The sequence below is a fragment of the Dipteris shenzhenensis genome, chromosome 16 (assembly GCF_047967505.1).
Source record: "Dipteris shenzhenensis isolate YYH24624 ecotype China chromosome 16, Dip_SZ_1.0, whole genome shotgun sequence".
In the NCBI taxonomy this organism is placed as follows: Eukaryota; Viridiplantae; Streptophyta; class Polypodiopsida; order Gleicheniales; family Dipteridaceae; genus Dipteris; species Dipteris shenzhenensis.
The window spans coordinates 4,660,395-4,676,854 of record NC_141611.1 but is presented as its reverse complement, the minus strand read 5'-3'; the positions used below and the strand labels follow the sequence as shown (position 1 = coordinate 4,676,854).

Sequence of the window (16,460 nt, the reverse complement as noted above, 5' to 3'; positions counted from 1 at the left end):
CCTTTCCTCTAAGGAAGGTATGTTGGATAAACAGAGCCTAAGGTGTATGTGACTAAGGTTATGTTGTGGGTTGTTAGAATTATAGATATAATTCAGCAGTGACCAATGTAATATAATAAGCTAGTTAGGGGCACTTTTCCCTCTTTAAGAGGTTTTTCCCCCTAACCGCAGTTAGTTCACTAACTACGCAGTTAGTTCACTAACTATGGTTAGTGACTACTAAGGTTTTGTCACTAGGACAAAACCTTATCTTTCTCTCTTTGAGTTGTACTCACACACTCTTCTATTGCAACTCAGCTTTCAGCTTCCAAGTTTCCAGCTCTCACTCTCTCTTGCTCTCTCTCACTCACCATCTCCTCACATTTGGTATCAGAGCGGGTTCAAGAGCTCCGTGCTCCGTGCTCCCTTCAGTTCTTGCTCCTTGCCTCCAGCTCCAACCTCCCTGTTAAGCTCCACCTCCATCAGTTCACCGTCCGTACGGATCGTCCGTACAATTCGTACGGACTGATTCTGTACAGTTCCGAAAAGCACTTGCGTTGCCACTCGTCTTCGTCGTCGCCAGCCGTAATTCTTGCAACATTTGGGGCTTTTGTTCAATTTGCCCCTTTCCGGTTGCAATTTCAAGCCTATTTTGGGGCTTTTGTGTTGGGAGAGCAATTTTTGGAGTATTCAGTTCATACTGCCTTTCTTGGAGTGTTTGAAGCACTTTTGGCAGATTTTGGAGAGTTTTTGATGCTTGGACAGATTTCTGACAGTGCAAGTACAGAAATCTAAGTTGCATTTACAGCCCGTGCTTGGCTGTGTTTTTTGGGAGTTGTGCATTTCATTCCCAGTAAGGGAATTCAGCTTTGTATCTGCTTCAATCTCTTTCTCAAATATGGCCCATCAAAATCAGAATGACTTCCAGTTCGGTGGTTTTTCACAGGAAGACAAGTTGGATGGTACCAACTACTCCCTCTGGAGTTTCATGGTGCGCAATATTCTGATTTCTCGCAATTTATGGGATTATGTCAATGGGGATGAGATCCGACCAGCAGATATTGCACCTGCTACCCCTCCTCAGCAAGGAGGTGGAAGAGGTCGTGCACACGGTGCAACTGCAGGACAAGTTGTTGGTGCAGCTACAGTCACTACTCCAGAGCAGAAGAGATGGGATTCACGGGATGCCTTAGCTTTGTCATGCATCTCTCTTTCAGTAAAAAGATTTATCATTCCGCATATCCGGTCGTGTAAGACCTCCAGGGCAGCGTGGGATATTTTGGAAAGCATGTATGCAGCTCGGAATGATGCAAGGGTATCTTTCTTGAAAAGAGAGTTGAGTAATACACATATGGAAGAGGGTGACTCCATGTCAGTCCACCTCACAAAGCTACAGGATCTCAGAGAGCAATTGTTAAACATAGATGAAATTATTCCAGATTCAGAGATGATTACAACCACTCTAAATTCAGAGATGATTACAACCACTCTGAATTCTCTTCCTGAGTCTTATCTCAGCCTTCATACCTCGCTGAACTTATCATTGAGGGGGGGTGCAAATCCTCTCACTTTTCATGAGTTGATAGGACTTCTGCTTCAAGAAGAGCAGACCAGGAAAAATTTGGCTTCACGTGCAGGTGAACAAGCCATGCTCTCAAAATTTAAATAAAAAACAAAGGGACAGGCAAAGACATCAGTAAATCAGCCTTTCAGTGGGTCAGGACAGCCTTCACAAAAGGCTAAAAATGATGCAAGTAAGCCCAAGAAGAAGGGTTTTTGTCACTACTGCAAAAAGCCAGGTCATCACATAGGAGAATGCAGGAAAAGGCTTGCAAAAGAAAAGAAAAACAGCTCAGGTATGGCTGTTTCAAATTCAGCTCCTCATGCATCTGACAGTGGGGATGCTGCAGCCAACTTTGTTGGACAGGATTATGCCTTTTTATCTTGCATTTCAGATTCTAGGTTGGCTGTTCCAGATGCTCGGGATAGTACAGCCACTTGCAGTGATGATACATATGCATTTTTGACTTGCAATTATGACTCTTCTACAGATGCATCTGCTTTCAGTGTTAATGAAACACTGAACACATGGTATTTTGACAGCGGTGCATCCAAGCACATCACTTCTAGGAAGTGTCTTTTTACTTCCTTGCATCCACCTCCCGTCGGTAAGAAAGTCACTTGTGCCAACAACTCATCGTATTCAGTACGTGGCACAGGAGATGTTGAGCTCACTGCCATTGATGGCTCAATTTTCAGACTTTCAGATGTCTTATATGTGCCTAGCATAACCAAAAATCTCCTTTCAGTGTCCACTCTTAACAGAGGGGGATTTCAGGTCATCTTTGAGGATGACAAATGTGCTGTCCGAGACAGGGAAGATGACTATGCCTTAAGGTTATCTGGTACTCTGCTGCGTGGGCTTGTTCAGCTTGATATTTTTGAGAAAAGAGCAGCCCATGCTCTTGCAGTTTCTATCCCTACAGCTGCCATGCAGAATGCAGAATTATGGCATGCCATATACTAGACCTGATATTCAGTTTGCAGTATCTCAAGTGAGCAGGTACATGCACAGCCCAAAAACTATGCATTGGCAGGCAGTTAAGCGCATCTTCCGTTATTTGCAGGGCACAAAGTCTTTTGGCTTGCTATTTCCCAGGGGGGGTCACTTGCAGATGCATGCCTACAGTGATTCAGATTGGGCTGGTGATTATGACACTAGGCAGTCCACTAGTGGCAATTGTTTCTTTTTGGGTAAATCTTGCATTTCCTGGCTGAGCAAGAAACAATCTACAGTGGCTACCTCATCATGTGAAGCTGAGTACAGGGCAGCTTTCACAGCAACAGTTGAATGTGTCTGGCTGCGACGTCTATTTGCTGATCTTCATCTGTCTTTGGAGGGTCCTTCTCCAATTCTCACTGATAGTCAGAGTGCCATTGCAGTGGCAAAGAATCCAGTGTTTCATGCTCGCACGAAGCACATTGAGGTTCACTATCACTACGTCAGAGAGAAGTTGCATGCAGGAGAGATCAGTATGATCTTTGTGTCCACACATGACAACGTTGCAGATATTTTCACCAAAGCACTACCACGTGAAAAGTTTGAGGCATTTCGCAGTGCCCTGAACTTATATCCGTTTGGTGATTGATCAGCCTTGTACATGACATTGGCACTGCAGGGGGGTGTTAGAATTATAGATATAATTCAGCAGTGACCAATGTAATATAATAAGCTAGTTAGGGGCACTTTTCCCTCTTTAAGAGGTTTTTCCCCCTAACCGCAATTAGTTCACTAACTATGGTTAGTGACTACTAAGGTTTTGTCACTAGGACAAAACCTTATCTTTCTCTCTTTGAGTTGTACTCACACACTCTTCTATTGCAACTCAGCTTTCAGCTTCCAAGTTTCCAGCTCTCACTCTCTCTTGCTCTCTCTCACTCACCATCTCCTCACATGGGTGACTAAGGTTCTAAGGTTGTGTCAGTGTGAAGGTACTTAATGGTGTGTGCACCTTGTCCTTTGTGAAGGGTCAAGAGTCCCTTGACCTTAACTGATTATAGGAGATGAGGTGTCATAGGGTGTCACTAGCTTGCATGTGACTGGTCAATGGTATGTCATTAGGTTATTTGTGATTGGTTAGTATACATAAGAAAAGGTTGCCCTCAACCTATAAAATGAGGCGGTTGTAATCAGTTCATTCACCATGCATGAATACAATTTCAGCTTGCCTCACAGCATCTCCTCTCTCATTTTCTTCTCTCTCTCACCATCTAATTCCTACACCTATGCTGTTGAATCTGTAATCTCAGACACAAACTTACAAAATTCTGGTCAATATACATTCACTGTTCACAGGACATGGTTTTGGATCTTCAAAAGATGCATGCACTTAAAAAGAGCACATTTGTGAGGCTCCTTGTTGGGTAAAACGCGTCGGTTCTCATTCCCAAAAGATGCGACCTTGGTGCATCCAGGAAGTTGCACTTAGTGCACAACGATGTCTACGGTCCGAGACAAACAACTTGTCTTGGGGCTCAGGGGTTTCTATTATTTTCACTTTTGTGGATGACTACATCAGACACATTAATGGGTCTATCCTCTCAAGGCCAAGTCTAACGTCTTTGCATGGTTCAATAATTTTTTACCAATGGCTGAAAATGACAGTGGATGCAAACTTTTGACCCTCCGTACAGATTAAGGATGTAAGTATATGTCTCGTGAGTTTGCCGATTTTTTGGCAGTATGGGGCATCATTCATTAATGCGGTCCTCCTTACACCCTGCAACGGAATGGAGTCACAGAGCGGAAGAACCGTTCCTTAATGGAAATGGCAAGGTGTATGCTCAAGGGAAAGTCCTTGCTCTCATGAGGCAAACAATGTGCTGAATCGAGCCCCTACTTGGGCATTGAAGAAAATTACACCTTAGGAGACATGGTCAGGTCTTTCTCACATGAGAGTGTTTCTATCTTTGGCATTTTCTCGTATTCCCTCTCAGCTGAGGCATAAATTGCAGGATAAGACTGTCAAATGCATCTTCATAGGCTACAGCTCACAAAGCAAAGGTTACAAGTTGTTTCAGCCAACTATAGGAAAGGTTATTGTCAGCAGGGATGTTATTTTTGTTGAACATGCAGCCTTACCTTGGCTGGACTGCAAAAGACAGCCTTATATGGATGCCACATATGTGTTTGATACCTTGCAGCCCCTCCTCCAGTCTGGTGCAGATTCAGATCAGATTTTGCAGGGTAAAACCCCACCTACTTCTAGCAGCTCTTTGCCTCCTTAGGTTCCACATGCTCAGCCTGATTTGCGGCCACATGTGGATCATGCAATTGAAGAGGAGAGGGTTATCATTAGACAGCAAAAGGTGGCTCTTGGACACTTTGTGAGACAGCAAGCAAGCTGAGCCTTGGCTGCCCGCACCACAGGTGCACAGAGATAGATGCATGGCAGTTTGCTTGATGTTGCATTGATTGCCACTGCCTATAATGAGGAGCATCTATGTCACCGAGATGCATTTGGCAAGCAATGAATGGATGCAGGCCAGCAGAGGTGAATTTGATTCCATTCATGTTAATGGCACTTGACAGTTGTGTAACTTGCCTGCCAGCAAAGCGTGCCATAGGCACTAAGTGGGTGTACAAATTGAAACGCAAAGCTGATGGTAGTGTTGACCATTACAAAGCATTGGGAGGTCCACCAGCTGGACATTAGGACAGCTTTCCTTCATGGGGATTTATTGGAAGAGGTCTATGTCGGCTTTAACGTTGAAGGTTCTGAAAATAAGGTATTAAGGCCAGGCCTACACGTAATGCCGCTTCTGGTGCTACACCTACCGCCTCGGGTTCTTCTTCAGGTGATGGTTCTAATGCTACTTCTAGAACACTTGCAGCTCCTGTTACAGGTACTTTGCCTCCTACACAGGAGTAGATTCAATGGGATGGTCGTGATGCCAAAGCACATGCCTTGATTGCTCTTTCAATAAACAGGTTATTATAATTTATCCCTCATATCTGGTCTTGCAAGACAGCTAAGCAAGCATGGGATCAGCTTGCATCTTTGTATCAAGTGCTGAATGAGGCGAGGGTTGCCTATCTCCGCAAGCACTTGAAAGACTTGAAGCTTGAAGAGGGTGGTAACATGGATGCCTATCTCACTAGGATTTGAAAGAGCAATTGGCCAACATTGATGAGATTATGCCTAATTCTAAAGGCTTTGCTACTACATTGAGGTTGGTTCCAGGGGGTAATGCCAATCATTTCTCATTTGACCAGCTGGTTGCTCTTCTTCTTCAGGTTGAGCAAAGTCGTGCGAATCGCAATGCTTCTATGCCATATGGCTATAGTGATCAAGCCTTTGCTGCCCAGCACAAACACAAAGGCAACGGCAAGGTTTCAGCTGGTAAACCCTCTCATTCCCATGCTGATCATTCACATGGTGCCTCTTCTTAAGGGGATAATAAAAAGAAGAAAAGATGTAACTATTGCAGGAAACCTGGGCATCATATTTCTGAATGCATGAATGGGTTGCAACTCTTAGGGGCTTCTATTATTTTGTCACTTTTATTGATGACTTCACCAGGTACACTTGGATTTTCGCCTTAAAATCCAAATCTGAAGTTTCGTCATTCTTCAAGCACTTTATTGCCTTGACTAAGAATGAGAGTGGGCTGCACATTGCTCACCTTAATACAGACAGGGGGCGTGAATACATGTCAAAGGAGTTTGCTGTTTTTTTGGCTTCACGTGGCATACATCATCGATGCACGGTGCCTTATACTCCTCAACAGAATCCTGTGGCTGAGCGGAAGAATAGATCAGTGATGGAGATGGCCAGGTGCATGTGGAAAGGCAAACATTTGCCTAACACATTGTGGTTGGATGCCGTCATGTGTGCTAATTACATCTTGAACAGATGTCCCACAAAGGCATTGCAGACTATCACATCTCATTAGGCTTGGACGGGTCGTAAGCCTCGCATTTCTCACATGAGGACTTTTGGATGCTTAGCTTATGCTCATGTGCCTTCACAGACACACACTAAGTTGGATGATAAAGCTGTCAAGTGCATTTCTCTTGGGTATAGCTCAAAGAGCAAGGGCTATAAGCTCTATCAGCCCCGCATGGGCAAGTGTTTTGTCAGTCGGGATGTTGTGTTTGATGAATCTTCCACTATGCCTTTATTGGACTGTCAAAAACAGCCCATTGTTCATGCCCCATACATTTTTGACAGCTTGATGCCTTTGTTTTCATCCGATGCTTGGGATGATGTTCCATTTGAGGTTGTACCTCCTCCCTCTGTTGGTCATTTGCAGCCACATGTGCAGCCTGATATGCCTCTCATTGATCAGAAGCATTTGCACAGGGCTCTTGACCAAGAAAGAGCTGAAATTCATGAGCCCAAAAAGATACCCCGATGGCTCCTTCACAAATTAAAAGACGGCAAACAAGATACTCCTCTGCCAGCCCATACTAGAGCAACTGTCTGGAAAGAGCATGCTAGTTTTGTTGCTTATGCTTTGGTTGCTACGGCATGCAATGAAGTGCCAATATGTCATCAAGATGCCTTTTAGAATGATTGTTGGTTGAAGGCTATGCAAGCTGAATTGGATTCTATCCATCAGAAGAACACTTGGGAGTTGTGTGATTTGCCTCCTAGCAAGAATGACATTGAACTAAATGGGTTTACAAAATCAAACGGAAAGGTGATGGTTCAGTGGACCGTTACAAAGCCCGTCTTGTAGCTAAGGGCTATGCTCAGTTGCACGGCATTGACTTTGAGGAGACTTTTGTTCCCACTTCTAGGATCACTACTATTCGCATTGTTATTGCCTTTGTTGCCCACATTCATTGGCAAGTACGTCAGCTTGATATCAAGACAACTTTCCTTCATGGGCATTTGCAAGAAGAGGTCTATGTTTCCCAACCTGCTGGCTTTGAGGTTGAAGGTTCTGAAAGCAACGCTTGAAAAAATCCCTCTATGGATTGAAGTAGGCACCTCGGGCTTGGTATTCCAAGATACATACTCATTTGCTCACACTTGGCTTTCAGAACAGCCCTAAAAAGGCTACCCTTTACATCTGCAAGCGTGGGACAGATTTGCTGATTTTAGTCCTTTATGTGGATGACATGCTTGTGACTGGGACACATGCTTAGCAAATTGCAGATTTTAAGCTTGATTTGCAGAAGACATTTGCTATGTTTGATCTTGGTCTTTTGCACTCAACCAATTTGCTAGCAGTGAGGGGGGCATTTTGATGTCACAATCCAACTACATTGGACAGCTTTTGCAGCATTTTCAGTTTGAGGATTGCAAGCCGGTATCCACACCATTAGAGCCTGGTTTTCACTTCTCTCCTAAGGATGGCAGCGGTACAAGTGATGTCACTGTCTATCAGCAGGCAGTTGGTTGTTTGATTTACCTATGCCATACGAGACCTGATCTATACAGTATGCTGTCTCACAATTGAGCAGATATATGCACAATCTATCTATGCACCATTGGCATGCCGTGAAGCGTGTTTTCAAATATCTCAAAGGCACTTAGCATTTAGGCCTTTTTTATGGGACTAATACTTCACTTGTCATGCATGGATTCACTGATAGTGATTGGGCTGGTTGTTCGGACACTCATGTGTCACATAGTGGCAACTGTTTCATGCTTGGTACTTCATGCTAATCTACTGCATAATAATGGTATGAAAGACGATTTGACATATTTTCGCGAAATATTGCCATTATTAAGTACGGCTAGTACCATCATTATGTGCTTGAATTATTTCAAACGGGAGAGGTTGAATGCTATTTCTTGGTTCAGCAAGAAGCAATGTACAGTTGCTACTTCTAGCTGTGAAGCTGAGTACATAGCAGCTTTTACAGCTACAGTGGAGTGTGTTTGGCTTCGGAATCTACTTACAGATCTTCATGCATGTCAGACTGCTCCTACGGTCATCTTCACTGATAGTCGGAATGCTTTGGCTGTTGCACGGAATCCTATTTTCCATGCTCGCACAAAGCATATTGAGGTTCACTATCACTATGTCAAAGAGCGATTATCAGCAGGTGATATTCAGTTGTCTTATGTTCCCACTAAAGACAACTTCGCAGATCTTTTTACGAAGGCTCTACCTCGACCTAAGTTTGAGGCTTTTCGGCAAGCTTTAAACTTAGTACCTTTTGTAACTTGATCTTGTACTCTGTAGAGTCATAGGTTGCTATATCCCTACAAGACGAACATGTGCAACCATGACATTAGATATTCAGGTATTCTGAGCCATGTCCAAGGTACTTCAGCCCATACCATGGAGGGGGGTTTGTAGGCTATGGGCTATCCATAGGTGCCACTTATTCTTTGGTATGTGCCTTGTAGGCCTAGTTATAGTCAGTTAGGACTATTGGTACAGTTAGTACATGTACCACCTAGATCAGTTAGGACACTTAGTCCAGTTAGGGCAGTTAGCCCTAGGGTTTTGTTATGTTGGCTCCCTCTTGAGCCTCCACTCTCAGTTTTGCAGCAATCTATTACAGCATCTCGTTTTTCTCCTTCTCTCCTCCATTTTTGAGCTTCCATTGCTTGCCATAGCCAACACCTATCCCAAGAACAAATTTTAAATTACAGACCGTAAGTACATTAAAGCTGAGATTTTGTTGCATTGACAACCCATGTCCAGATAAGCCTAGTTATATGTCCTTCTGCATGCTACCAGTAAGCCATGATAATAAAGCAGATAAGGCTGTGATTGTGATATTCACACATGCACAGTTGATATGTCTCATGCAGTTTGCAAGCTGAAAAAAACATATGCAACGAGGTGAAGATCTAGGCTATCAAAATTGGCAGTAGCTCTACTCACCGCTTTGAAATATTGTTCCATTGTTTGCCAGTGTTGTTTTGCACTCTGGTGATGCCTTTCATAATCATCCCAATTCCCTGCATATGAACATACATGCATGTGTACCAATAAATTGCAATATTTGCAGCCTGTATGTATACCAATAAAATGCAATTCTTAAACGCATTTACATGGTCAGTTCAGCACACATACCATATGATTTTACTTGCACAGTTGTGTTCTCATATGCGGGCATATAAGGTTCTGAGCTCGTCACCACCTTCCACTCAGGCTTCAGCGGAGCTTCCATTTTTTGCTTGTGCTCTTTGGACGGGGGCAGATGTGCATCCCCTTTGCTATCCTCCTCTTTGTCTTCATGAGGCTTGAATAAAGACTCCAAAATCAAGTTTGAGAGATCAACATGATCTTCTTTCAGTCCATGCTCTTCAGAATATTCTTGCATACCAGCTTCCTGTAGCATCTTCTCTGCATCACTTCACACACGAAAACCATCCATTCACAAACAGCACAACAATACCCCAAAAAATCCTAGTTTAGAGCATGTCATTAGTATGATAGGACATGTAACATATATTATGAACTTATCACCTTGCCTGCAGCCATGGAGAATAAGAAGCCAACAACATGGCAGTTGAATATGAAACAGAAATAAAAAACTGCCTACCTATAGTTAAAGTCAGTTGCACGCAATACCTCTCGCAAGCTGTCCCCATCCACAGTAGGAAACTCTTTGCACAACCGGTCCACTACCCACTGCATCAATATGCTGTTATGAGCCTTTTCTGAATTCAAAATCCAGATCGTTATTCATAATATATCTATTTGAACAAGTTTTCAATCAGAATAAGGATAAAAGTCATCAAAACATTCTGTATCTATCCATAAGCTCAACTTCTTGGCATCTTTTGCATGACACAGGGAAGTAACATTATTCAAAATAAACTCACGTGAACTCATAAAGTCCCGAGCAAAGCCCAACTGAAACTTTCTCAAATTTGAATCCACCAAAAAATGCTAACAATGGACCAAAAATTTTCTAGAACTCAAGTTATGGATGGCAAGATCAAGCTTTTACGTGATATAACCAAAACAACTACTTTGAGTTTAAATCTTGCAACAAATATTTCCAAGAAAAAAACAATAAAAATGTATCTTTACGGAAGGTCATAGCTTGTCTAGCGAGTACACACTGGTAGCCTTGCAAGGCTGATAACGATGGAAGGCAAAGGAAAGGCATTTGCTGCCATGTATAGGGTTCAGATCTAGCATTGAACTCCAGTTCAATGAAGGAGTCTAGAGTCCATATCTGGGTGGAATACTAAATTTTTTACACCATATATGTAGGACTCAAATTTAATCTAGGGTCAAAAGTTCGCTTATATTTCAAAGTGTGCAATCCATCTCAGCTTCCTCCAATGTTGTGCGCTCTTTCTGCAACATAAAACCCCTGAAGTACACCTGAGGCACGGAGCACGAACAGCCCATATATAGGGGAAGGGCACAATTTTCATGCAGGAAGAGTTGGTAGTGGTAATCTCAAAGCCAACAACAATCTTCATAGGAAGACACATCAAAAGCACAGTGTCGCGATTGTTGGAAAGTGGACATTAAGAAATGATTGCAAGAAGCAACAGCCAGATCCAGGTCAAAGACAGCAGGTAACACAGGTCCATGACACCTCCAAGAGTCCAAATTAGTCCATCTCTACACTGGGGCTTATTGAACATGATATGCCTTTGGATGAGCCATCAGCCCTGTTTGATGGGCTGTAATGAATATGAACCGAATGATACTAATAGGCTAAATCTGTGGCAAATGTTTTTTAAGATGAATGTTCTATGCAATCATTTGTGTACAACCATGTCATGCCTTTGATGTAATTACGGGACAGCCATCTAATGCTCTTCAATGCCATTAGCAGTCCACACATGACTAGCAACAACATTTGCAGTCCACTCAGGAGTAGCCACAACATTTGCACGTCGAGTCATGGCAATGATATCATCAAAGCCTCTGGTGAAGATGAGCTTGCTTCTTAGAAGCAGCCTATGCATGAGCATCACATGGTAGGAAATAAGAGTTGCTTACTCTCACATACCACTATCTCTCTTCACGGTTGCTAGATTGAGCTGAGTAAGCACATGATAGGTCAAGGTGATTAGTATGAGCCATTAAATAATTCCAAAAATGTTGTGATACAAAAGAAGTTTCAAATATGATTTTCCAAGCATTTGGTAACTATGCTTTCAACGCATCTATAGGCTTTATAGAGTTTTGTGAGAATACTAAGTAAACCAAGGTCAAGACCTCCATTTGGAAGCAATTCCAACCATTACATATTTTCAAAGGGCCTTTACATTAGACAACGATGAGCCGCCTATATATCAATAATATTCATTACCCTTAGGGGGGAAGGGGACTTGGGTTAGGAAGTAAAGACAATGGTCATGGTTGCCTAGGCTTAACAACATGCATGTATCGTACCTCTCGTAACAACGAACTATGGAACACCACTTACATTAGGCTTCAGCAAGTGTCAACATTATGCACTACAAGCGAATAAATTTTCAAATCATTGAGGGCTTCTTTTAAATTGCAATTCTAGTAATTGGCATGTAAGCAAAAGATTGTTTGATGCATCGAGATCGTTCAACCAATAATTTTGTTTGGTGGTTCGATTGTAGTGACAGCTTCATAAACAAGCAATATGAACAGATTAAACCAAGCAAGGATTGATTGTGCGAAACGCTTTTGTCAAGAGTTGAAGACGTGACAATATATTATGTCATTGGATGGGCTTCCACATTCACAATTGGGCTGGGTTCATTGTGAAGGAGCTTAAATTGCAAGCTAAGTGCAAGCCTATTATGATGGCACAATAGTGTGCAACCATATTAGCAAGGATCTAACTTTAATGAATTCTAGTTTGAATGATTATTTTAGCTTTGATTAAACTAGAAAATTTTACTTTTTTTGGTTCTTGATGAGAGCATTGTACTCAACATCTATGGCATGCTTGTAGAGTACCTCATGAATTCGATGAAAACTACAAGCGAGTGATACGTGTGTCAGAGGAAGATCTGAAGCTTCTTCGAACCTGTGCATCACAATTGTGTTGACCGAAAGAGAAGGAGGAGGAGGCAGTGAAGGAAAAGAATCCTACTGTTGCAATCTCCTCATGCCAAATTCCCCATCAAGAGGAGATTGAGTAGCTTAAGGTAAGACTGCTTGCGCAATGGTATGATTCGCGGTAAGAGAAAGGGAGCTGGGAGAGGAGGGAGCTCTATAAATTCCCCCATAGCCTGCCATTGTGCAGGGCCTTTGATGTACCACACAATGTGGCTGGGTTGTAAACGATAGGCAGCCAGGCTGCTGCCTAAGTGACAGCCCTTTACTTCTCATTCTCCAGCCCACATGTGACCCTCATATTCCAATGTAAGGAGGTGGTTAGGTATATGGATTTGGCAGGCACAAATTTGGGAATGCATAGAACCACCTTGTGTCCATGCAGCTTTGTCGCAGATTTAAGGGCACCTTGCAGCCCCACTGAGATATCAAGTTTGCTGCCAGATATCTATGTTTGAGTGTATCACCAAGCATCTGGCCGAATCTCTCTCTTCTGCTTTGATTGGACGACAAAGATGCTCCAAAATTTTGTTACCCCTAATGAGCAATTCTTGAAGCTAACTCTTGACTAGAAATTATGGATTCAGTAGGAATACAACTTCTGAGTTGGATTATTCTCTGATTGAGTTGCAAGATGAAATTAATCCTCAGTCCACCAAGTTGGAGCAGCCATTCAATAATTCCTTCAACATCACAAGAAAATAGAATTTCAAATCCTAACGAAAGGTTGATAAGTCTATTGGAGACTTCTGCAAAAATCACGACCTATCCAGTGATGATTTATCTAAATGATGGACAACCCCCTTGCATGACCTCTCAAATGATTTAGAAAGGCATGTAGGAAATTTTGAAACACAACTTAATCTCTTGAACCCACAAATAGTAGTTTTGTTTGAGCCTTTTAGGAGGCTACCAACATTTTGTACTAGGTGGTTTATCCTCTTTGTCATAGAGGTAATGTACATTAGGTATGATCCATACCGCACAGGTATTGGTACACTACGCCGTACAAAAGAAAATTTAAGTTACATAAGGTTTGCCAGCTTTGTAAATTATTTTTTTCTCCCAAGGGAGGGAAGGGAGAGAGGGGAAGGGGGGCGAGAGACGGGGGGGGAGAAGGACAATATATAATGATTATAATCCATAGAATGCACTGAATAATCACCATTAACAATCACGTAGAGTCTACCATATTTGACTATTCATGTACATACATCATACATGGACCTAAATAATCACAAAGAGATTCAATTGAAGCTGAAAGCTAAAAGTTGAAACTAATTGCTAGATCGAGATTGTAGGGCATACTAAAGCAACACTTCGTGACTTGAGAGTCTATACTCTACAGTCTATGGGGTTGTGTAGACCATGGGAGTGACTACAGCTTGGAAGGGAAGGATATGCAGAGGGGGCTCTATGGGCTGCAGGAAGGGGTAGAAACCAGCCTTGAGAGAAGGGAAGAAGTGAGGCAAGTGTACACAAACAAGTGCCAAACTGATTTAAAGGTACGTTTTATCATTACATGTATGTATTTAAAGCAAAGCCGACACATTTGAAACACACTATTTAAAAAAATGCTTTTTTTTTTAAATGTCCAACCCACCCTCACCCAAAAAAAACCATGGTACGTGTACTGTTTTGTATGGAGCATGCCGTACTCTACCGTAAAGAAAACTCCGAACGGTACACATACCAAAATTACCTTGCTCTTTGTAAAGAGTATATATAAAGTCTCCACTATGTAAAGTTTTAATAGAATTAAGAATTCTCTATCTTATCCATGACATGCATGTGTCATTCTTGCAATTCGATTTCTAGCCATTTATGTGATAGTTGAATCTTATTTGCATTGCACTTACTTAAATAACCAAGTTTCTTATCGCCTCATGTTTTGGAACTCTTCCGAGTGTATTCAATTTATGGAAATGCATGGTTCTTGTGGCAAGAACATCCAACTAGAAGTTCAATGTTTGCAAAACAAGAAAGATTCATAAGAGACAAGAAATAAAGACACTCACATGTTTGGATTGACACAGTATGAGAGTATGGATATGCTTTTCTTTATGATTCTTTCACATGCTTGGACTGATACACTGTGAAAAAAGATTGGTTGCTTATTATGGAATATTTTCATTGCCTCACATATCTTGATTGTCTATCCAAAATGATGACACACGATTTGGAACTAGTCATAAGTGGTGTCATCCAGGAGTTGACCCTTTGACTCTATAAGCTTGGCATGTGGGTTACCGGCCCATAAACTCTCTATAAGCTTGGCATGTGGGTTACCGGCCCATAAACTTTCTCCATGTGCCTTACCCTCACATGTGTAAGTCATGACACATGACTTACTAGTCAATGCTTCTACATATATCTATCCCCCTTCAATCCTGACAAAGAGGATGCTCTCATGTGGACTATTCTACATTCCCTAGCTAGTCAAAAAAGCATCTAGCTTTGCATACCAAGCTCGACAAGCTTGCTTCAAACCATACAAAGCCTTTCTTAGCTTGCATACCTTGTCTTCCTTGCCAGGTCCCACAAGTCTGATTGGCTGAGAAACATAGACCTCCTCGTGAAGGTCCCATTCAAGAATGCAGTTTTAATGTCCAACTGATGGATCTTCCATCCTTGACATGCGGCCAATGCAGCCATACACCTAATGGTGGTCATACGAGAAGTGGAAGCAAAGGTTTCATCATAATCTATGCCTTTCTGTTGTGCATAGCCCTTTGCTACAAGGCGAGATTTGTACCTGTCAATGGACCCATCTGATTTTCTTTTGAGCTTGTACACCCTCTTCGTGCCAATTGTCTTCTTGCCAGCAGGCAAGTCCACCAACTCCCAAGTGTGTTTTTTCTTAATGGAGTCAATCTCCACCTGCAATGCCTGCATCCAATGCACATTGTCTCGTGCGTCATCAAAAGTACCAAGCTCATCTGCCTCAAGTATGCTACTGACCCACACAAACTCACAATAATGGGCACCCTCAGTGTCTCTAGTGCCACTCCGTGTACGGCTAGGAAGTGGTCTGAAAGTTTGCTGTCCTCAAGAGTGCAAAGCAGCCAACGAGGTTTCATGTACTGCTGTACTTTAAAGTGCTACAGCATCATCAATCTCTTCTTGAGAAACTTGAACTCACGCATCACCCACTCAAGTATCTTGCTGCAAATTCTGATTTCCACTAGCATACGAAGTGCAGCCTCAAAGGAAATGGGCAGCAGCCCGTCAAAGGGTTCAGAAGAGCATTGATGTCTATCAAAACCAGCAAAGGGAAGATCTGCATTTTCAGCAAATATAACATCCTGACTAGTGATAACCTTCTTGGTCACGGGACTATAAATTCTATACCCCTTGCTTTCACTGCTATAGCCAATAAAGATGTACTTCTTTGCCTTGTCATCAAGTTTGTCATGCAACTCTTTAGCCACATGTGCATATGCTACACAACCAAATGTACGGAAATAGCCCACATCAGGCTTACAACCAAACCATGCTTGAGAAGGTGTCATGACCTTAACAGCCTTCGTGATGTACCCTTCCCATTCTGTTGAGGAGTGTACCTCACCGTAAACCGATGTGTAATGCCCTTATGAACAAAATAATGTTGCAATGCCTTCGACATATATTCCCCCCCTCAATTTGAACGGAGGGTTTGCAACCTGCATTCAGATTGATTTTCAACCAAGCCAACAAAGTGTTTGACCACATTGCAAACTTGCTTAAGAGCAAAGACCCAAGTAAAACATGTGAAGTCATCTATGAATGTAACATAATAAAGATGATCTCCAATCGTGTAGACCAGACTGCACCATCCTTGGGAAAGGAAAAACGAAGCATCTTACCCAAAATACAGCCCTCGCATATTTTGTTTAGAGGAGTCTCTAAACGAGGCAAGGGATCAACAATATTAAGCTTCTACAATAACATATAGCTGCCATAATTTACATGCCATAACTCTGCATCTTGCATGGCAGATGGAGTGCACACAGGTCTACAAA

General features: G+C 42.3%; 1 protein-coding gene across 4 annotated transcripts in view; it reads right to left on the bottom strand.

Annotated features, from left to right (window-relative positions):
* LOC147892439 (SMR domain-containing protein At5g58720-like) overlaps window positions 1-16,460 on the bottom strand; it is a 53,018-nt gene that overhangs the window by 14,939 nt on the left and 21,619 nt on the right. For all 4 annotated transcript variants that reach the window (XM_087387110.1, XM_087387108.1, XM_087387109.1 and 1 more), the window contains 3 exons: window positions 9,998-10,086; window positions 9,526-9,806; window positions 9,334-9,410 (listed from right to left, as the gene is read on the bottom strand). In XM_087387110.1, the coding sequence (XP_087243236.1) occupies window positions 9,334-9,410; window positions 9,526-9,806; window positions 9,998-10,086 (447 nt within the window). The remainder of the gene's footprint in view (window positions 1-9,333; window positions 9,411-9,525; window positions 9,807-9,997; window positions 10,087-16,460) is intronic.